Here is a 23,732-nt window from a genome sequence, read left to right on the forward strand (position 1 = left end):
ATACGACACAGTTTTGTTTTATAGATCATTTCCTCTTAGAGCACTGGGGCAGTCACGTAAAATATAGAATATAATATATATTTGTTATAAACAACTAGTAGCATGATGAGTTGTAGGTCAGTTACCACAGTTTAACTAACTCATTTGACTTGTTAATTCTTTTCAGCCCAATTCAACAGTGCAAAATACGCATAATATCACTTTAAATATCTTTAAATAAATAGTAAATAATGATTGATAATATAATTCTAAGCATTTTATTGTAAATCACGTGATTTCATGTTAACATATATTTATATAATCGTTGAATTTATTATTGATCGTATTGTTTAGTATAAATGCATGCAGCGCTAGCATATTGATTTATATGTATTATTAGCAAGTTCGCACGTTGATTTACTTCAGATTAACGCCAGTGCTTTAAATAATACGACATAATCTAGTATATGTAGTTGCAGAGAAATTCAATAAACACTCGACTTAGAGAGACACACACATTACACCATAGTTGTTGGCCTAGCCGCTATGTTGTTCTTTGAAACGCACTCATGATGAAGCGAAAACATAATAAAAATGTAGATCTCGTTTATTAAAATATTGTAATTCATCAGCGCCATTAATCAGTACCAAAACCAAATCTTGAAACTTATCTACTGCAGGGACCGATTTCTAAGGCAGCATTGACGAAGAAACAAACAACATCCTTATAATCGTTTCACCACATTGCTCTATTGTGTTACTACAGTGTAACGGTCTGTTTGCGCCTCTTTTCTTTCGACTTTGTCTTATATGTTGTTGTTGGAAATAAATCAACATTGCGTTTCTCCCTGAATTCGTCAGTGCTCAGTTCCAGACTGGTTCTTAAAACAGTGTGAACTGCTGCTGTCGTTTTTGAAATCATTGTTAGCATTGTTTAGATCATTGCACTGCATTTTATCTTGTATCATAAAACGTAAACGATAATCTGCAATTGATTTACATTGAATATCGTCATTTTTTTACATCTATATTTATACATAAATACATGTTTTCTACACTCATCTTCAAATATTTTCTTACTTAAAAAACGCTATTAACACCGTCATTTTCTACGATATTGCCCTACTGCAAGAAAATAAATATGATGAAGGTTTTTTTCTAGTACCGTTTTCATATTGTTTCTAGCAATAATATCATTATATTTTCAAAACATTTTTTTCCAAAATAATTGACGCACCAGTCCAAGTTGGAAAATTAACATTCAACACAAGTCATAACGAAGCCCAAACGAAAATCGAAACATGTTCGATATTGTATATGTGCAGAATGAGCTAGTTTTCGAGATGAATAAATGGAACTATTGAATACATCTGCTGTTATCAATTTACACGACTGTTAAAATACTGGTAGGACGAAAAATAACATCCCAATACAGGACTATGTTTGAAATTTTCTGCTTTGATATTTAACGATAGTTTTGCCTAAAAATAAAACATATCTTTAGTATGATTATAATTGAACAGTAAAACACTCTTTATTTCTTAAACTTTAATTAAATTAACATATTAAGTAAGTTCGTGTATACAGATACGTAGGTCAACACAAGTCTTGATTTTTGAGCAAATTTTCCCTTTCCTGCCTTGTAATTGTTTTCATTACAAAATAGTTGAGGACCATTAAAAACTCAAGGGCAACACCAGTACAACAACTTTTCTCAGCATCCATGTTTGCTTTGATTTAGGCAAGTAACGAATCGCCTTTACAAAACACAAGAATAAGTACGACGACACAAGAATAAATATGAGTTTTAAAGGCCAGCCGGCAGATGCTCTAATAAATATGTCTTCAACATAATCACACAACAATATTTTATGTATGTATGTCTGTAAACTCGAATATCGTTATGTAGACGTAGCAGAAAGGGAAAAACTACAACAAAGAAAAACGTTTAAGATGTATTTCCTATCGTAGGGCCTACATTCGTTTACTTCGCGTGACATGATCTTTTTTTGGCTAGTTTTTGTTGTGAGTTATAGGAAAGCAGTTTGTTTTGACGCCATCGCATCACATCGCTGTCACAAACAATAATAACATTGTGGATGATGGTATTTATGAGATGATTACTCAGCAGATGAGAGTACCGCACAGTGTATATTTCTTGGCATAATAAGTCAACAAAAAAATCTCGGGTGCAATAAGGTTAGTTTGCTTGAAGACGATTCCCGATTGACATGACCCAATCTCATGACCAATAAAAGGATACAATTACATAATCCAATTACATAAACCAATGACACGAACCAATGACATGAGACAATGGAATGCCATCATGACATTAACATATGACATGACCCAATGATATGACACAATGATGACCTTGGATGATGACAAAATTAAAGGAAACATACGCCATCGTTTTTTGGTCAAATATTTTTACGAATAAAAGGGTGATATGTTATCGGCATATCAATTTTTATAGTTGTGTGACGCTGTTTAGTTTGCCGCATATCATGCTGAATGTGTATATGAGAAGAAAACTTGATTTCCTCAATTAACAAAAGTGAATTTTACTGATGAGCAAATATGTACGCATATTATGTTGTTGTTTTTTTTATTTATTTTTTTATTTAAAACATGAAAGTGATATTAGAATTTAATGTTCGGCTAATGCAATTTCTGTTTAACATGTTGCTTTCTGATATAATACATGATGATGAGTTAAACTTTCGCGATTAAACAGTGTTCTTATTCATTTCAACATTATATATCATATAGATATGAAAACACAATTAAAGCCTTTAACTAAGAATGTGAGCTACTTTTGCTAGTCAAATATCACGTTTTTTCATACATTTTCATGATCGCATTCAATTCACGATTGACAACCAAAACCAAAAAGTACCCATAATAGACACAAAATGGTCGAATATTCTTGATTTACACACATTTATTGTGACCGTGTGATTAAGGCTGTGTACAACGCTTTCTTTAAACGACTAGCGTATCCTATGAATCCTCTTGTCACTGAAAAATCAGCTTCATATAATGACGTATTCCTTTACTTCTGAAAACAGGCCCAATTGGTTTGGACCTTCGAGCAAGAAGACCTTAAGAGCGTTCACGTCATATGTCTTTGGAAACACATCGATTCATACAATGAAAATGTAGTAGAAGTACCCATATACGGTTTATTTACGCGAAAAAAGTTACTCGAAAAGACGACTTGGATGCATAGTAAATTAAAGGACAGAGCAAAAATAATGTTTATTGACAACATTGGTTCATCCATATTGTGATCTCTTGTGGGTTTTTTTAGTTTCAATATTTAACACGTCGCTGCACCGCTCTTAAGCAATATGAACATAGCAACGGAATTTTAAAAAGTCCTTTTCCATAGTTTTATTAGATGGTGTTGATGAAACTCAATCGTGCTTGCAAGCCACTTCGTCACCGACGTGTTTGTAGGACTTACAGACGAGTGTCGATCAAATATTCAAATTGAGCAAAGTAAACCGTTCTATAAATATAGTGCAGTTCAGCAAAATCAAAGGGAGGGAAGTCGCCTAAAAAGAAGAAACCTTCCTGTAGTTTACGTCCCGCGAAACATAAAAATTAACTCAGAATAAAGACACCTAATAAATACTAGTACTGAAAACTACTTTAATATGGTGATTTTTAAATAGCTTTTAGATTATTTTTAACCATTAAAACGTTTTAAATAGGAGGGTAAACACTAAGACGTGTATATTCAAAATAGCAATTCACTGACGTTTTATGGAAAACAGTTTTGCCAACTGTCTAGTGATATGGGGTTTGTTTAATGCATACGAACAATACATTAACGTCATTAAATAACGGGTATAAAATAATGTTGCATCATTTTATTATTGTATTGATATTAATAGTTTAGCTAAAATGTTTTACGTTCACTATCAATATTTATGTTGCTATTTGCATTGTATTCTTTACCACTAATCCAAAAAGTCTACAATTGCAATTAAATTCTATGCATCAATACTCATGTAAATGGGGATTAAAAATAAATATAAACAAAGTATTTGCAGATTCAAAAAAGTAAAAGCAACTGTTCATTTATATGGAATATTTACCAACAATCAATTGAAATTGTTGATGAATTTTGCTACATAAGCCTATATCAAGAGCAATTAAGGCAAATAATAAACAAGCCTTAAAAGCTTACAACCATTTATTGTCTATTGTTAGCAAATTGAAGCTAAATTCTAAAATAAAACTTTCTCTGTTTGACTCCCTAGTGGTACCACTTATTTATATGCATCGGAAATTTGGGGAATTTAAAATATTGATGAAGTTGACAAACTTAATTTTAAATTTTGTAAAACAATTCTTGGTGTGCGCTCACAGACTTCTAATGCCGCTGAGCCTGTCTACGGCGAACTATGCAGATTTCCACTTTCTTCTACTAGTATATGTAAACAACGGGCACATCGCTATAAGGGTTAAAATCAAACAAAATCCTGAATCTCTGTTTAAAATGAACAATATAATCTTTGCAACGATTTTATTAGGGATAGTATTAGCCATAACTCATCTCTGGGGTGTGCATTTATTAAAAGTTGATTATTCTAATAAAATAAACAAAAGATTATATGACCAATTTATTCAAAAGTGGCATGATACAATTTCTTACCAACCGAAACTAGAATACTATAGAATGTTTAAGACTGCATTCGCGGATGAAAAATAATTAGATTGCATCAATACGAAATATCACACACAGTATTCATCAAGATTTAGACTAAGCGTCCATAAATTGGATATAGAGACTGGTAGATATAATAACATACCAAGAGATCAACGCTTATGTAGACTATTTTATGCAAACGCTGTTGAATCCGAGTATCACTTGCCCAATCTATAAAGATCTCCGAACAAAATATTGTATTCGATAAAACTGTCAAAATTTAGTGAAGTTTAAAAACATATTCTCTTGTCAAAGCAATAAACGCATAAACAATGTTGCCAGATTCATTTCCGATGCCATGACACTCCGTTAGGAAAAAATACAAGCATTTTTTGCTTCTTACTCCTTTAATTAATAGTGTATTAACACTAAATATATTGTCTATATATGAATCGTTTCCTCTTTTTTGTACTTAATATGACACGTCTGTGCATTATGTTTGAACACTTGCATTGTAGTTTGTGTCTATTTGCATTGATTGTATTTGTATTGTACTGATGCACTTTGACTATGCTTTTTTACATGTATGTAAATGCTCAAAGGCGTTTTGCCGATATTTCAATGAAAACTTCAATCGTTAAAACTATTAAAGAGAGTATTACAAACTATACAGCTTTATAATAATTGGTGTACTTTGACATATACCGATATCGTGCTTATCTTTCAGTTTTGTCATGTTTTTTTTAGGTATATTATGTTAACCTTTGTAGGATAAACTTTGTTTTCATTCTCCACAAGTAAATATATTTATTTTAATTATATATTTCGATCATACATTTGATTAATATGACCTGAATCGCATTTTTTATTCGAGTTTTAAGCATGAAGACAAGTAATTTTGTTGGTGTATTATTGTGTGTATGTGTCTTTGTTATATTTTTGTGTGTGTACATATATATAATGATCTGAAAATTATGTTATCGTATATTGTATTAATATTTTCATAGTACTTATTTCATAATTTTGGTTGTTTCTTTAATACCCCGTGTTAAGAAAGATATCAACAATTAAAACTTCGAGGAAACAGTGCACTTATGTATGTTGTGCGTGCTTATATTTGTTTCTTTTAAAGCTGGTAAAAGAAATGCATTACCGACTTTTGATAGAACCGGTGATCTTTTCAGATTATATGTATAATGGTTAGTGTTTAAGCGATACCGTGACTTGCTGTTGACCGATGAATACATCTTTAATACTTGGGATACGAGAAATATTGTGCAGTTTCATAATAATGTATCTAGTATGATAACACATGTCCAATGTCTGCCCATGCGCTCTGATGATAATATATGGTCATATATTTGGACTACTTCCGGCCCGCGTCGCTCGAGGCGATTTTTTTATTTCCAAACATATCATCGTTACCTGTACGTGATCATATTATGACGTCGATATGATATCTATAATTAAGTTTGATATTTATTGTCAAGTTTCCGGGTGTAGATTTCATCGATACAAGTTTGAAATTTGCCACGATTTGTTTTCAACAAATGTCATAGAAACGTTTATGATTACGTTATAATGACGCATCGAATCTTCTCCAGATACGCTTTGGTTAGCTTATTAGTTAACACTGACTACAGTGTTTGATCATGTTTCATCACCCGGAATAACATCTTGGCAAGTCATTTTAGATAAGATATTTGCGTAACTGACAGGAAACGCACTTGCATTATTAATTCATTCAGTAAATAATATATGTATGTAATATTCAGTTATTCGGTATATATATATTTAGTAATTTTCTTTTGGTGCACATAAACAACCTTTCAATTTCTTCAAAGATAGCCTTCAGGGACGTGTTTATTTTCGTACATTTTACAATTGTTATTAAATGAATTGAGCAACAAATCTTAAACATTTTAAATAGTCTGAAATATTTATGATATGCATTCATTTTTAATCTTTGCGCATTTTTTAATGGTCTTTTGTCAAACAGAGAACAAATCCATTAATATTATCTTAAAATAACTGAACACAACTTATCAATAACTAGTCGTTTATATATTTTAATAAATTATATTGTTAAAAGTTGCATTTTAATACAAATACATTTGTTTTTTCATTTAATTACATATATAGTTCAGTTTTAATACTGGATTTCATGCACTTGTAACACAGATCAATCATAATTTTACAACAATAAATAACAATCCTAATAAAACACAATGTCGACCACAGACTATGGTCAATAACATATTATGACCAGAATGAAAACACGCGCCGATGAGAACACAATGTATATAATCTACGATCACGAAAAAAGTGTTCAGATTCCGGCGCTATGAGGGCCAATGTCCGGCCCGCGATTTACTTCTTCTTCTTACCCACTGGAAGAACAAACATATGTTTATTGTGTCATTTACTTTTGCAAGTATACGTTTATAGATAGTAAAATTATTAAAATCAACAATTACACAGAACATATTCAACTGTAAAAATTCAAATATATAAATACATACTTATTTGCTTCTTTTTCAATTTAATTGTTGAATTCATTTTTTATCAGTGTTCGTTTTATTTATATTTATAGGTACAAATTATACAAAAATTGAATATCATTACATACGATAATTAATATGAAGTTAAAAGTTGTGTTAGTTAACGAAAAACCGTTTTATATGAGTAATACATGTACGACACCAATACCAACATCTAAATAAAAAAATACAATCATTGTCGCTTATGCGTGAATGTTCTTATGGCTGGTGATTTATAAAATCTGACACACCGATCAAATAATTAGTAAAGATGACTAATATATAAAGTTTCTGAAAATATTTTGTAATGCGTAGTATTTAAATTTGTATTCTATTGATTTTCGGGCGTGATTATTGGTCGTGGACTGGATTTATTTCAGACCTAAGGACGAATTTAATTTAATTTGAAAATTTTATTTTTTTTAAGTCGTCATTAATGATTTTGTATGTTTCATAATATATGTATCCCAGAAAAGCAATCATTGTGGAAAAAACCAATAACTTGCTGGTACAAATAAAGCTGATCTATTTATAATTATTTCAAACCGTATCAACCGTTATTATTTAAATCAAGCTATCATTGTTTGATATAATTGACAAGCGTTGTTTGTATTAGTGGGGTTTTCTTAACTCGAACGAATTTCGGGATCAGTCTATTCAACGACACATGCAATAAAATCCATTATTGAACTTAAGTATTAACGTTTCTGCAAAAAAAAAGTCTAGAGTAATGTGAACATGTAGAACGATTTTAGATTAAAGGGGCTTACATGATAAATTCGGTTTATTACCTTTAATTTTAATAGACATCTATATCATAAACGAGTTAAAGCCTAAATTGTTTGCTTGTTTGAGTTTAGTTTAAAAAAAATCATGCAAATTAAAAATATATATGCGATTGTAGAATATTTTTTTATTCAGTCTTAAAGGAAAAGGTATAATTATATTTGTATGAACTGAATAAAATTCATTTAAAGCAGAAAATAATGTCGTTAATTGCACTGATTTCGTTTTCAAACATGCACCAATTACCGTTTAATTATTGAGTAACATACTGGTATCTATTCAAACAAATAACATTATTAAATAACATAATCTTTTATAATCACAAAAAAAGTAGTTAGTGGACTAAAAGTGTAATATTCAAAAAAGTATATGTACGTTAGTAATAACGTCTGTTTGAACACAGAATCCCCAGGGCCCCTTATGTATTCACTAGCAAAGAAGCAAGAAACATACCATTCCAGCAAAGCAAGCACCAAAGAAAACAAATGATACACCGCTTAACCAAATCAATATTAAAAAATCATGCAACAAATTGTGTACTAAGCATAGCTTACATCAATAAAAGTGTGCGTTTATTTTTGGCTTATTTTTTGCCCCTACCGGAAACCATAGGGACCATAGGGGCCATTCCGGATTGAGGTATGGGGATCATCATCGGGCCTGGCACCCCTACTGGCATGTTAAAGGGGAGGATTTGAGGCTGCGGCATACCTGGCAGCGCTGTGAGTCGTAAGTAACAAAACAGATTTTACTTTACATCACGTACCGTGTTTTGGGAGATCCCCGGAGGTACTGTTAGTTTTAAACAACCTTAATTAATCGGGGTTATATTCATCGCGTTTGACGCGAATATTAGCCAGTGTTAAGACATGTGTCTTAACAGCAGAATCCAAGCGTAGTATCAAATTCGAACTGATATGTATTTGAAGAAACGCACATGGATGCATGAATTGAGCGGTTTGCAAAAAAAAATTATGTAAAAAAACGCACGTTTTTATTGTTATTTAATTTTATTCCATGCACAAAAGCGTAAAAAAACGTATAGAGTCAGCGAAGATACAAAAGAAGTGTCGTTAGAAAGCTGCTAAAAATAAGCAGTGATCTTATTTGTGCATTTAAAGGTTCACTCAAAGCACTTAGCCACTAAAAGAACTAAGTCCTGTGTTTGAAAAGTTATTCGTATTGGCCTGGTTAGCAAATATGCCGGAACCTCCGTCCCATGAGTTCCCGGATGTCGAACCTGCGCCGGGTCCATTGCTCTGCGCATTTGCAGTGAAATCAGAGCTGTCATCGTTAAAGTTACTAAAACTATCAGTGTTCATATTTACATTGACACCATTTGGTGTAAAGTTTGAATTTGAATTGCTCCCTTGGAAGCCAGAATTCATCTGCAGTTGCGAAGAGCTAATGGTGCCGGTGTTTCGGTTTGTATTTGAGTTCATATCAAAATTCATGTTAGCCATATTAACAGTGTTCATGCCAGGTGAAACCGTGTTCATAGAGCTGAAAGCGTTAGTGTTTTTAAATGTCCCTTGCTGATTTGGGAGAACTATGCCGCTGAATTGCGGCATATCGCCGCCCCGAATTGGCATGCCGTTATCTCCCAAAGCAAAGCTGTTCAACCCAATACTGCTTGCACCAGCGCCCATACTTTGTGGTCTCATCGGCGGCAATCCGACCCCAAACATTTGTGGCTGTTGCATCATGCCGTTCTGAGAGAAACCGCCCCCTTGACCTATGCTGCCGGACTGGGATCCAAAGGCACCAGGGACGCCGGGGAAAGCGTTGGTACCGGTCGAAGGTAAACCGAATCCGGTGACCGTCTGTGAGTTTCCACTCTGAGAAGGGGATCCAGTCTGGGAGAATACACCGCCTACAGATCCGACTGGGATGCCGTTGGCGTCGAAGATAGTGTTGCTCATTTCTGGACGATAAAGAGTTTTATTATAAAACTCTGTTATCTCTAGCCATTACATTATTCTAACACATTATGATCATACTCCTTATGGTTTGAATCCCAGCGGTTGCTCCAAAGTTTGCCTCTTTCAGCCACTAACTACACTTATATTGCGTATACAAAATAATTCTTACTTAAGTGATTTAATAATGTCGGACTATTTACAAATAATGAAAAGCAATTTAATTCAGACCTGAAGCGGTTGGTCGATCGAATGAGTTAAGCTAACAACAGACTACAACGACCGCTACAGACATATTTCCATGTGCGTTTCTATAATTTGTATCAAATAATGTTATGACAACTAACAATACATAAATACTAACAATACATAAATCATTATACATGTACTCGTGAACAATAAAGCTCGGTAATATGTCCTACATTTCCAACCGTATTTAACAATTTATATAAAATTAAAATCTGTGACTGCAGATGTAAATTGTAAATAAGTGCATTCATTTTTTTTAAAAGTCTCTTACTATCTCATATAAAATCACGTGACGTAAAGAGTGTTAGTTGTCCAGGTATTCATTATAATTTATACCCTGAGACATTGACTTTTTTGCCAATTTTTCATTTTACTTTCAAAGCTTTTAAGCCAATATAAACCAGTCATCGTTTTGATGCACTTGAAGGTTGTGACAAGGAAATTATAAATAATGAATATAAACGTATATTCTGCTGATGATGGAATCATGTGAAACATTTTACAATTAACCTATTTTTTCCTGAAAGCGATTATTTTAGGCTACAAATGACTAACTATCGACTTACGCAATCCGGGCATTCCTGGCATTCCTGGCATTGGTCCGAACATTCCAGGGAGTCCCGGAGGCATCATTGGCCTGGGCATCAGCATCGGGTTAACAGGAGCAAACGCGTTCATCCTAGGATCGTTAAACGGGCCGAACATGGTCGGCTGACCGAGGAAGGGAGAGGCAAATCTCTGCTGCGCCATTCCAAACTGGGGCATCTGGCCGAACTGCGTCATGCCCGGCATGCCACCGAATTGCATTTGAGACGATCCGAATTGATTCGATTGCTGGAAGCCCTGATTGTTTTGGTTCGCGAGTTGGTCTTGGAAAAGATTGCCCTGTGTCTGAGGATTGAATCCCATTTGGTTGAAGGAGCCGCGGTTGAAGTTTCCCATGGTGGTGGGGTCCTGAAACTGACCTTGCTGCATCATATTGTTTGTATTGGACATCTGCATGCCGTTCATTCCTTGGTTCATCTGGTTTCCCATTTGGTTTCCCATTTGATTTCCCATTTGGTTTCCCATTTGGTTCATACCTTGATTCATCTGGTTTCCCATTTGGTTACTACCTTGGTTCATTTGATTCGACATTTGATTCATGCCCATTCCCTGCTGTGTACTCATCGATGACTGCGCGCCAAAGTTCCCCATGCCCTGCGTGTTACTTGTGGGCATGATTCCGCCCACAACGTTTGATTGCTGTTGAGCACCATTGCTTCCAAAACTATTAGGCGATGATGCGCTCGGTGATAAATTTGTTCCCCCGCCGTTGGTGCCGAAGATTCCGAAACTACTAATATCGCTCTGCGCGTTGGCAAAGTGCACCAAACCAACGCACAGTAGACCTATTACCACACGCATAGTAAGATACTGGAATGAAAATAAAATGTACATCATACAAATGTTAAACACTTAACAATTAAACGATACAAATTGTAATTTTTTTAGCGAGAAATTTATTATTATCCGCTTCAATCTTTATTTGGGCTGCTCAATATTATTAATATCTGTATATGAAAATAAAGAAAGACATTTAACCGCGCCTTGGTTTATTCAAAACATCGAGAAAGGTATATAAAAAGAAAATGACCAAATATTGAAGACAACATGTCCAAAATGTATTAGTTGCACACCATAGACCAGTGTATTGCATTTAACTATAATTGATTGGACACTCACTATTTGAAATGCTCTACAGTAAAACATTTTATAATTAATTTAAGTTAACACTCATTTTTTTAATAATAAATATGTTAATTAGTATTATATTAATTAAATTAATTTACTAGATCTAAATGTATTTAAATAGATTGAACTATTACCTTCTGTATTCCCTTCTTGTATATCCAAAATTGTTTCAATTTCGATCTGTATAACTGATAGACAATTAGTTAACTGATCGGCCTGTGTCCACGTCTCAGTTTATATTCAATTACACCAAAAGTTTAGCTCGTATGACGGAAGTAAGAAAACGTTTCCGATTTCCGTCACCTTGCGACGACCAATCACGTTCGAGTATCGATTTTGTGTGTGACGCGTTTGAAGTTTTACTTCAGATGATTGTAGTAAATGAAAAACAATTTCAGTGACTCACGTTTGACATTTACGCATGTAATTTTAAGTATTTTAAATATGTGATGACAATTAGAGGGCCACGGGCAGTTTTATGTCCATCCTTCGGCCGAATAACAATCCCCAACGGAAGTATTATGGTCCTTCGTACTTCAACGCTGTCATTTATTGTAAATATTGTGTAACATAGAATGTTGTTTATCTAACTAAGCACTGTTCCTTATTTGCGTAATATTAATGTAGTTCTTTTGTATATTTGTCAGTTATTTTTCAATTGCATTCAAGTTGAGACTGTTTAAAATATGAAGTTGATGTGTATGCAAAATTAAAAATAAATATAGCATCAAAGTTGTTCTCAAACACGATTGATTGAGAGAAAAACAACAACACAAAAACTGATACATATATGGAAAATAATTGTACAAGTTCAACGATGATCGAAAATTTGAGCACATATGATTCATATTTCCAATAATTTCAACAAACATAAGAATTTTTTCAAATCTTGGCAATTCGATGCAGGTAAGAATGGTCTTGTCGGTGTGAATGTCAATATAGTGGAATCGTTGCGATGCAGACAGTATAACAGGGACGTTTGATTTTCAAGCAAGTGCTTGAGGCAGTTAATGCTATTGCTGCATAGTATTTTTATATTTTAAAATCCAAAGTCAATTTGGTATTCTAATACAAATGACAATTAAACTGTCGGTTAAACATACACAAAGCTTCTGTATAATATTTAGTACATGCTATCTTGCATAATAGTAATCTTTATTAAGTCCAAAATTAAAATTATCAATTAAATACATTAAGGTTTTTATGAAATAAAATGTCGTATTTCGGATCGGTTTTCGGAGATACAACAGAGGAGAGCTCTGAAATACAACAATAACAAATGAATAAATCATTGTTCTTCATTACTCATATCGATAAATGTGATGCATCATTTGAGAGAAATTCAAGTGTTTACCAACACTGGCATGTCTGATCATTCAAATAACGTTCCCAGTGTGTTGAAATTTTGACAAAACGTTAGCCTCGGGTAATATGATTATATATATTTGTAAATACGCTCACACGTTATTTCCTCACACACGTTATAAGTGTAATAAATACATAACTAAGCGCGTAATTTAAAACTCATAACGAAAATGTAAAATTCATAGTTACAGTTATAATTAAGTTCCTTAATCTTTAATATCAAGTAACTGTCAATAAACATAAACACATGTTTATTGTTAGGTCTTTGATAATATATTTTGGCAAAATTTAGTTTATCTTTCAGTTAAAAACTAAGATAAATAGATCTAACTGCAGTAAATTTGAAGGTAAATTGACATCGTATAGCTCTGTACATACAATATTATGCCTAGATTGTCATGTGTCTGTTGCAATTATATTTAAATTATGGCAAGAATCGTTGCTCAATATTACCTTTAGACTATCTGACCGTTCTCACGACTACGATTTTGTTTATTTTTGTTCCATTGCGCATGCGCAGTGCTCTGTATGTTCCGTTTATCTGACCCTTTTCATAGTCTGACGAGTTTCACGTCACACTGGTATTCAAATTGCGTCAATGCTCAAGAGGAGCCCTGCAAATTATGGGAAGAAGAAGATATATCAACGTATACCGTTTGTTATGAATAATTGTGAATTGCATTTTTTTACAAAATGAGGTAAAAATAAAATTTGTATTTTCTGCATACAATATGAAAGTATGATATACTTTCCACTAGTTGAAATGGCCGCCTTTGTGGAACACACCATTGTGCAAATGAGATCAAAATCATTTAAATCATATGCGTATTGTAAGACAATTACATGTATCATTATTTCTCATTTGAACTTATAAATTGATAACTGAACGAACAAACAATTGAGTACAACTATCGCGCTGTTAAAAACCTCTGTTCATTTTCAAGTGTCGTATAGCCTTAACTTTATTGTAATTTTAAATATTTGGGATAATAAAACGACCTTCACATTGCCTGTAAACAACCGAAGGTCTGAAAGAGAATATGGCATCTTCTGCATTACTACTGCGTTTGGGAAGAGGTACTTTGTCGATTTTACAAATTGATGTACACAAATATATGATATACAAGTGGTTAATTTAAATATATCAGCATTCAAATGACAACTTTCGTGGACTAAACTGAGACATCAGTTAATTTCGGTCCAAATTTCATCCGAAATGAAGGTCAAGTTCACTGTGATCACCCGACACTTACCGATGCACCTAATTTTCATGATTTGTTTGTTACTAATTCAAGCATAAATATATGGGGTCATAAAATTGTAAAACGATTCAGTAAAAATAATTTTTTCCAGCTTTTGGAATATGGTCTACTCCTGTAAATCTTGAAATTTAGACTTAATTTATAGACCAGACCCCCAGTTGACGAGTGACGTCATGCGCATCTGCAAAGTTTAGACTTCGCCCACTGGTTGGCAAAAAGAGGTAGAATTCATAAAAGCGCAAATAGAAAATATTGCCAAATAATCGTTTTTAAGGATAATCATGCACAATATCAAATAAAATTGTACTAATTATGTCTGAATAAAACATTAGCATTCAAGGAAATGCATCATTTGAACAATTATATTGTTGTTATTATTTGTTTTTACTAACAACAAACTCGGGAGTGGAACACAATATAAGAGCTCAATATGTGGTAACCACAAAAATCTCTCTACTTGGCACTTCTTCGCGACCATTTTTAGTTCAAACATTCTCAGAAGTTGAAATTCTTTCAGAAAAAATTTTGGATCTTGAAACTTGCTAATTTGATGAAACGCCTATTTATATATTAATTATATTCAATGGTGTTGTACAAAACATATATATGTACATAAAAATAAAAATCCTAGATTGTCTGTGGTGCGTTTTGGGCCTATTGCCAACCAGTTTTCGTTGGGCCTATTGCCAACCAGTTTTCGTTTGTTTCAAATAACAATATATACAGTATGCTATAGAGATAATTTTTAACAACATGATGAATGGCATGTAAAATATAAGCATACATTTCATTCACAAATACATTGCAAACAAATCCTGTTATATACAGAGAACAAAGTCATGACATGTATCATTATTATTTCATTATTATTCTGCGCTGTTTTTTACCAGCCCACAGTTTGTAGATCACTTTAAAGTCAACATCTTTGCTGTCTATTCCTTCAATTGAGATTTTTCATGAGATGTTCCAAATTTTATACAGTCAAACAATTTCTTAGATCAGTTTTGATTACATTCTGCCTACTGAAACCTCGTTCACAATCAACTGTAGACACTGGGGATACTAGCAACCTTTAATTAAACTTTAATTGCAATTAAACCGCGCGTGTTTTTACGTTTTCCTTTGACTAAAATACGCCGCTGTTAGTAAGCATAGTGTGTGAGTAAAAGGATCAAATTAATTAATTATCACCTTTTCATTTCAATCGAAAATCGGCAGAAAGTTGTAACATCAACGACATAGAACTAATAATTTAATTATCAATTTAATTTAGATCGATAGTCAGCTTGGAAATAATTAATTTATTGTCACGCTTTAATCTTAAAATACGACATTTGCGACCGGCCGCTATTTTGTTTGCAGGCGACAATATTAATTGTGTATTCAAAGCTCCACCCATTTTTACGTTTCATTCAACGTCATTTCGTGTGTAAGCGAGCTCAGTTTTGATTGGCCAGCTACCATGTGCGCTTCAATAATAATAAGGTCAAAGGATGGCCCGATACAGCTGCAGACCGGTTTTCGTTCACTGTTCAAATTGCGAATACTTTCATTGAAACAAAGAGAAAAATATAGAAAACCAGTTTCGGGTTAAAATGGCGGCTGTTTTCAATGAAATTTTACGAGATTTAAGCATTTTCGCAAATCGGATTTTTCTTGAGCCAAATTCTCAATATTTTCGCAAATGGTTCAAGTGGCGAACGACAGGGCGAGCCCTGTATTTTATAGGTCTTTTGAAAAAACTAACCTTGTTACAAATTAATTAAATTCTCTTGATTAATATAATTGTTTTATATAATTGTTCACACTAATGTTGGCAATCTTTGTTGCAGCATTTATATCCTGGTGTTTAATTGCACCTTTGTTCATCACAAACCGATTATCTCGTTATGATCTACTGTCAAAACAATTACAAAGAAAACATGGTGTCATAAACCCAGGGAACTATACGTGGGTCCCTGCATAAACCACATGTGGCAGATCGGTGTCTGGTCATTAAACACAAGTGACGATACCTCCATGTCATCTCTTGGCATATTGAGCAGTCATTTAAGAAAAATTTAAAAGCTAAAATACTGAACAGTTGCTTCAATAAAATATTTTAACATTCACAAAAAAGAAGACATTTGTCGGAAATGGATTAACAGGAACTAGTGTATATATATATATATATATATATATATCAGCCAGTTTAATCATAATAAAACATTGTTTAATAACTATACATTCAAAATATTGTGCAATTTTACTGCTACGCAATAAAGGAATTTAACGAGTACCGGCAAAAGTAAACTTCGCTATTACGTGTAAAGATTGTAAATTACTGCAGTGTATGAAACACCATCATGAACACAAGCAATCACAATAGGGTAAAAAATAATTGCGTTAAATAAATTACATATATGCACTAAAAAATTTGTCATAAAACGCTAGATTTTTATCACTCCTTATTACAAGTAAAGAGTATTTAATATACAGTCAAAGACAGTTCAATTTGCATAATATGCAGGGGTTTTCCGTTTGTATGCAAAATTGTATTAATATTGTATACAAAACGAAAATTCATTCAATGTAAAATAAAATTACCACAATATTTAAAAATTGTAATGTATTCCGCTTTTTAGGGCTTTGTTTTATAATTGATTAAATGCATCTCTGACACTATCGATCACTGATGAAAAATAACCCAATCCACACCACTTATAATTATAATACAATTAATATATCTTTTATTATTGTTGAAATATAATTTATTTAAGTCTTACTATAAGAAAGAATACAGCTAATTTATTGTTTTGTTTTGTGGAATTATAAGTATTTAGTCTACCGATCACGTTTACTCTATGCTTATAACTACTTTGCATTTTTATGAAGAGAAAATTATATTTGTGAATATACATTTATTTGGTGCTAAATATGATATGTTTGCACTATTTTTTTAAGAGTTTTAATGTTTATTTCGGTTTTATTACCAATTTATTATGTATATTGCTTTGCACATGTCGGTCGATCGGTCCGTCCACCAGGTGGTTTCTGGATGATGACTCAAGAACGCTTGGGCCTAGGATCATGAAACTTAATAGGTACATTGATCATGACTCGCAGATGACCCCTATTGATTTTTAGGTCACTAGGTCAAAGGTCAAGGTCACAGTGACCCGAACTAGTAAAATGGTTTCCGGATGATAACTCAAGAATGCTTATGCCTATGATCATGAAACTTCATAGGTACATTGATCATGACTCGCAGATGACCCATATTGATTTTCAGGTCACTAGGTCAAAGGTCAAGGTCACGGTGACCCAAAATAGTAAAATGGTTTCCGGATGATAACTCAAGAACGCTTATGCCTAGGATCATGAAACTTCGTAGGTAGATTGATAATGGCTGGCAGATGACCCCTATTGATTTTCAGGTCACTAGGTCAAAGGTCAAGGTCACGGTGAACCGAAATATTAAAATGGTTTCTGGATGATAACTCAAGAGCGCTTATGGCTAGGATCATGAAACTTCATAGGTACATTGATCATGGCTGGCAGATGACCCCTATTGATTTTCAGGTTACTAGGTCAAAGGTCAAGGTCACAGTGACAAAAAACATATTCACACAATGGCTGTCACTACAACGGAGAGCCCATATGGGGGGCATGCATGTTTTACAAACAGCCCTTGTTGACTAAACAAAAGGCCTTTATGCGTGTTTTACGTTACTGTAACCAGTGTTTTTGCCAACCAGTCAGTGCGCATGCACGGAAAATCCCGAATGTAAACAATAACATTCAACTGGTCTATATAAAATGGGAAAAAATGTTAAATAAATAAAAGTTAAAATATATGTGATAAAACTAACATTAACCAGGAAATTCCAGACATGCAAATATCAATATAATTGAATTTACAACTTAAAACTCTATGGTTCACGACTAGTCATCTTATTTACTAATATTCAAAAGTACAACAGTCAATTGTGAATGTTTGGAGTTGATTTGGTAAAAAAAAAATAATTGTTGGGAATATGACCTTATGCCAGATATCAGATCTTGACGGAACAGTCTCCCTTATGGAGGTGTTTGTCCCAGCGTCTTGAAATAATAAAAATCTGCACAAGTTCTATAAGCTATTCAAGCTCCGTGTGGCTTAAATTTACCATGGCTTAACCCTTCATTTCCCCCTATTAAAAAAACAATTTCTACCCCTCCAGTGCACCAGTGTTGTTTTGGACACCTTATGAGCGATTTACTTCCATATTGATTTTATCAGGCCTTCACACTATGGTGTTTTTATGATAGGGGCCGCAAATTGCTATTTATAGATGCATGATAGTGAATTAAAAGCCAACCTTTTTTGTATTTCATGGCAAAAATCAAGTCCAAAGATATTATAATATTACATAGATTTCTGTGAATTATACCACCAGAGGCTAAAAAACCTGTCAAATAAGTCAGAAACAGCATTTAATGTATTTTTATATTGAAAAAAATCATCTGCTTCCTAACATATATTACATTCACTGTCATCTAGGCTTTGTAAGAAGTAGTTCAATACTATGATTTCATGATTTTAAGCACAAATATGAAGTCAGATGTCTCTCTAGTCAAGGATTTTAAAACTGGAATACTGAGACTTCATACTAGTAAAAAGTAGAAGTGTTAAAGGCACAAGGAGGAGTCCCAAAAGGAGTCCTCGGTAATATTGCTTTCATCTTCAAATTTTAAGCAAAAATATCCATTAAAATAAAGAATTAGTATACATGATATCATTCTTTTTGTTCATGAATAAAAACCCATTTTACTCTAGTCCATACTGAAATGTCTAGATTTAATCTGTGATCATGATACAATAGATATACGCCGTAACTCCCATGTAAGATGGATGACAGTGTTAAAGCCACAATCCCTGATTATAAACCCACTCTGTATTAAATAAATTCAACGCTCATATATTAATATGTTGTGTTGTCATCATTTCATTTGCCAAAACATGCATATGAACTCTTTCTAATCAATAACTGGACATATACCGCTTTTCTAGTACATGTATGTAATGTATTTATGGATATTCTAATTGGAAATGTGATATTGCATCATGTTTCTTCAGATCAAGGTATACAAACCAGTGAACAAATGAATTTGTATAAATATTAAAAGCCACTCAGTACAGATTAATGTTTTATCGGGTCATACACAGTAATGCATAAATCATGGGTCTTGGGGACTCTTACAAACATGTAATTTGTTTGTGATAAACGTCCTTTGTTAAATTCATGCATACAAATAGGCTAAATTAAGTGTTTCCAAAAGCCCTGAAAGCTCAACAGTTGTTGATATTTTAGGTTTGAAATTAATCAGTCAATTCTTTTTTTAAATTTGAATATTATGTTTAATTGTTTTCACTGTTTTGCACAATATTTAGGCCTTAAAAATAGTAATGTTTCATGTAATCTGACTGACCATAATGATATTTTTTTAACCCACTGCACCTTATATTTTTCAGCAAATAATTAAAAATACTGCATTTTGGAGAGGATTATTTAGTGTGTATGTTATGGTAGAATTTGCATACCCCTTTATATAAATTATGATTTAATCATATGTGAAGATTTGTGGAATGTACATACCCAAGGTTATGGTAAATCTTAAGTCTACTAATTTTGGTAGTTGTATGGGCATTTATGTAACCAAATAGAATTTGTGTAGCTAATTGGTTTATTTATAGCCAATTGCTAATTTGGCACATGGCCCTAAATTTGAGAGCATGTATTGTGATCTTAAACATCCATTGACACCGCATTTTACTATTTGTTTTTCAGGTGGACCAGTTTTGTTCAGATCAAATGTAGCACGCACTGGGGTGACTTGCCTCATGAGGCAGCAGGTCCCTGCAAACACATTCATTCTAACACCAGCCTCATCTGCAGCCCTGGATTATTTTAAAGCCAGACGTGGACCTTTCACCCCTGGTATTGGTCTCAAATATAATTGGGTTGAGAGACATATGCTTTAAAAGAAGTTTTTTGCCAATTAATTTGCCAAATTGATTAATTGGATGTTATTGTTAATGATATGATATTTATTAAGATGTTATAGAAATCATGTTCAAAGAATTTCATAGAGCTGAGTTCTTTTGTCCAGTTTGTTTCAAAACTATTTGATAATTTTCTTTGTAATATTTTACACATGTTGACGTTGTTCTTTTTGCTGTTGCAACAACAAATTGTTTTAACATTTTGAAGCGGTATACAACTTTAAATTTAATATAAATAGTATCTGATATTGACTATAAATACAAATGGTTTTCTTAAATTTCCTGTCACTATTGCACCCTTCATTCCTTGTCAAATAATTGCCACAATGCAGGGCCATACATTATGTAATATTTCTGTGATTTTCGATATTTGCTTACAGGTGAGAAGCAAGGTAAACACATGATATTTTCCTCCACACACTGGAAGATTGAGAGAATTCTGGCCGTGAGCATGATTGGGATAATGCCAGGTGCATTCTTCTTTCAAGGGCCTGCAATGGACTTCATATTCACCACATCTGTGTTTATGCACGCATTCTGGTATGTCTTTTTCAGTCTATGCAAAAGTCCCAAACACTTTTCGACCACACAATCCGGTAAACTCGTAGCTGTTATGGGCCTAAATTTGTATTAACTGTCCAGTCAGATACATATTTGTTTTTTGCCTGATTTTTGTTAAAGCCCATGAAGGCCAATAGTCTGGAAGATATTGATGGATCTAGTGCAGTTTTACTCCATAGATCTGATGGTTGATTATATCTGTAATCTTTAAGATGTTGTGAATACATGTATATTCAAATAATTCAGTAGATTAACATATAATCAGCTGTGTCATGCAAAAATGGGTCTTATGACATATGCCGCCAGCGTAGCTCCAGGCCAGCATGCGAATCTATGTGGACTAGTCCAATGCCACACTATTTGCATCAGGAAACACAAGGTTTTGTGGTCTCGGTAGCTTGCTGGTTGAATATGGCTTAAGACTCTTTTTTTGGTCGAACACTGGTATATTAACATTAACCAGTAGACAACCATTCAGACATACCTTCTTGGTTGTTAAAGTTGTATTTATTTTCTGATTTTAAGGTAATCAAATTACTTCAAAAACCAGCGGTTATTATTAATCACTGAAATATAAACTGATTATTGGTTTTCTCAGTTCTTGTTTGAGAAGTGTCTACTGGTCAAATACTTCACCCTTGATATGTTGAGATTTTGTCTCCTGAGCTTGCATAAACATTTATCAGCTGCATATAATTTATCAGCTGCATATAATTTATTATTAAAAATCGATCATTTATTGAGATGTTTTATACATATAGGTAATTCAACATATGTTAGCCCGCATTATTGTCCCCTACCGGTTTCACCAGAGGGAACTTATGGTTTTACACTTTTCTGGATCCTGCGATAACTTTAAAAGTTCTTCATATTTTTTCATTAAACTTGAAACATGGACAGATGGCAATATGGAGATTATGCACATTATTTCATTTTGTTCATACGTCAAAAATTCTGGTTGCTTTGGCAACAAATTGACTAGAAATACTGCTGAAAATGGTGGATCCTGCACACTTTTTTGTAATATTTTTTCATGAAACTTAAAGCAGGGATAGATGGCAATATGGACATTATGCACATCATTTCATTTTCTTCATATGTGAAAAATTCTGGTTGCTATGGCAACAAATATATATTTTTTGTAAATTCTGACAATGGTGGAGCCGGTAGGGGACATATATTGCTTGGCAATAGTCTTTTTTAATATACTCTTACCTGTTTTTTCAGGGCTTTTGATCACGTGTTGTCGGACTACGTCCAGAAGTTTTTCCCACCCATCCATATGATCTGGTACCTGATATCTATGGTGGCTTTCGCTGGACTCATGAATTTCAACTTTAACGATGTTGGGGTTATCAAGGCTATTGCCATGCTCTGGAAGTTGTAAAAAGTGAATATGTGAACTCTGAAGATTGACAGTAGAGCAATCCACTTACCCTCTTGACCACTCATATACGCACTTTAAAGCGTTTGTAGTCCCTTAGAAAATCAATTAAAGTTAAAAACCTTTCTTACTAATTTTGAGTTGTAAAAGTTTCATTTTCAACCCAATGCTTTGGTACTGATAAGCAGCAAACATCATGAAATCTGTACATACTGCGAGTTACTCGCAAGCTGTTCTGGTTTTATTTTGGTTGCTTATAGCTATTTTCGCGTTGCTTCTTAGCAGTAAAGAGTTAAATATATTAAAATAAAGTGCTAATTTGCTTTCAAAGCATATGAAAGTAAAGCGGGTAAGGGTTAAATATGTTAGAGCATAAAGTGCTAATTTGCTTTCAAAGCATATGAAAGTAAAGTTTTCTTATGTGCTATAATAAAAACTCAAACTATTTATTTGTAATTATCGTTATAAAGTTATTACTATTATTTGCAGACCATACCTGTTTGATGTAAATTCTGCAGTCTTGGATGAAACGAGTGTTACCGGTGGGATAATTATTGTTGGGATTTTTATAACAATTGTTTGAAAATCTTATAACACCTGAAAGACATTTACATTATTTGTAAAAAAAAATCTTAAAATGTTGGATTTTCCAAACTTAACAATCATGAAAGCAATAGTTTATCTTCATGGACTATTTGCACAAAAGAATTACATGTACTTTTAAATTTCCAAAACACACGTTTAGGCTTTAAATAGATATTATTGTTTAAATGATGTTCAGTTGTCAATGTGAATGAGGTTCAATTTTGTTTATATTTACAAATAACAAAACAATACAAAAACAAAAGCCTTGTTTTACTATGCATACTATTAAGTGCCATGGCCTCTTTTATTACAGAAATTTCATGTATGAACATAAGTTTATAATTACCATGTATCTTGTACATCTCCTGAGACAATACTCCATCAACTGTCGATTTTCATCGACTGAAACTTAAATTGTTTTATACTTTTTAGCTCATGGTAAGCTTTTGCGACCACTTTTTGTCTCGTTTGCTGCCTCTGTGATCAATTTGCTTTATTGATACTCTAGAGGTCAAATTGATTGCCCAGTGAATCTTGGTCAGAATATATGTCCAAATGATATAATGGCTAAGTTAGAAAAAGGGTAATGTGGTATATGCTTAATAACACTCTAGACCCCATATTTCTGGTCCAATATTCATGAAACTTGTTTAGAATATTTGTCCTGATGAGTTCTTGGT

At 33.1% G+C, this 23,732-nt stretch overlaps 2 protein-coding genes across 4 annotated transcripts; one reads left to right on the plus strand and one right to left on the minus strand.

The window, feature by feature from the left end:
* Positions 1-6,695: 6,695 nt before the first annotated feature.
* Positions 6,696-12,120, minus strand: LOC127840910 (putative uncharacterized protein DDB_G0286901). 2 transcript variants are annotated; one of them, XM_052369373.1, is made up of 4 exons: positions 12,005-12,120; positions 10,703-11,552; positions 8,569-8,688; positions 6,696-7,032 (listed from the first exon to the last, which is right to left on the minus strand). In XM_052369373.1, exons 2-4 carry the CDS (start codon positions 11,541-11,543, stop codon positions 7,013-7,015), a joined length of 981 nt encoding a protein of 326 aa, XP_052225333.1. In that variant the 5' UTR covers positions 11,544-11,552; positions 12,005-12,120; the 3' UTR covers positions 6,696-7,012. The 2 variants fall into 2 exon arrangements, with proteins under 2 accessions (XP_052225333.1, XP_052225332.1); XM_052369372.1 differs by lacking the exon at positions 8,569-8,688 and adding an exon at positions 9,620-9,892.
* Positions 12,121-14,190: 2,070 nt separating this feature from the next.
* On the plus strand, positions 14,191-23,314 carry LOC127840913 (succinate dehydrogenase [ubiquinone] cytochrome b small subunit, mitochondrial-like). Of its 2 annotated transcripts, XM_052369377.1 has the most exons (5): positions 14,191-14,312; positions 20,308-20,457; positions 20,903-21,062; positions 22,311-22,473; positions 22,957-23,314. In XM_052369377.1, the coding sequence occupies exons 1-4, from the start codon at positions 14,276-14,278 to the stop codon at positions 22,468-22,470; spliced, it is 507 nt and encodes a 168-aa protein (XP_052225337.1). In that variant the 5' UTR covers positions 14,191-14,275; the 3' UTR covers positions 22,471-22,473; positions 22,957-23,314. The 2 variants fall into 2 exon arrangements, with proteins under 2 accessions (XP_052225337.1, XP_052225336.1); XM_052369376.1 differs by lacking the exon at positions 22,957-23,314 and having other exon boundaries at positions 22,311-22,914.
* The last annotated feature ends 418 nt before the right edge of the window (positions 23,315-23,732 follow it).

This window comes from Dreissena polymorpha, chromosome 8, assembly GCF_020536995.1.
Source record: "Dreissena polymorpha isolate Duluth1 chromosome 8, UMN_Dpol_1.0, whole genome shotgun sequence".
NCBI classification, from domain to species: domain Eukaryota; kingdom Metazoa; phylum Mollusca; class Bivalvia; order Myida; family Dreissenidae; genus Dreissena; species Dreissena polymorpha.

What these genes read in the sequence shown, in the direction of transcription:
- LOC127840913 (XM_052369377.1), top strand. Translation starts at nt 14,276, where the DNA reads ATGGCATCTTCTGCATTACTACTGCGTTTGGGAAGAG. An exon ending in ACGTGGACCTTTCACCCCTG is followed by an intron (nt 20,458 to 20,902) that starts GTATTGGTCTCA and finishes ATTTGCTTACAG; the next exon opens with GTGAGAAGCAAGGTAAACAC. An exon ending in GTGTTTATGCACGCATTCTG is followed by an intron (nt 21,063 to 22,310) that starts GTATGTCTTTTT and finishes CTGTTTTTTCAG; the next exon opens with GGCTTTTGATCACGTGTTGT.
- LOC127840910 (XM_052369372.1), bottom strand. Translation starts at nt 11,543, where the DNA reads ATGCGTGTGGTAATAGGTCTACTGTGCGTTGGTTTGGTGCACTTTGCC. An exon ending in GCCAGGAATGCCCGGATTGC is followed by an intron (nt 9,893 to 10,702) that starts GTAAGTCGATAG and finishes TTTATCGTCCAG; the next exon opens with AAATGAGCAACACTATCTTC. An exon ending in GCCGCCGATGAGACCACAAA is followed by an intron (nt 7,033 to 9,619) that starts GTATGGGCGCTG and finishes TTGTTCTTCCAG; the next exon opens with TGGGTAAGAAGAAGAAGTAA.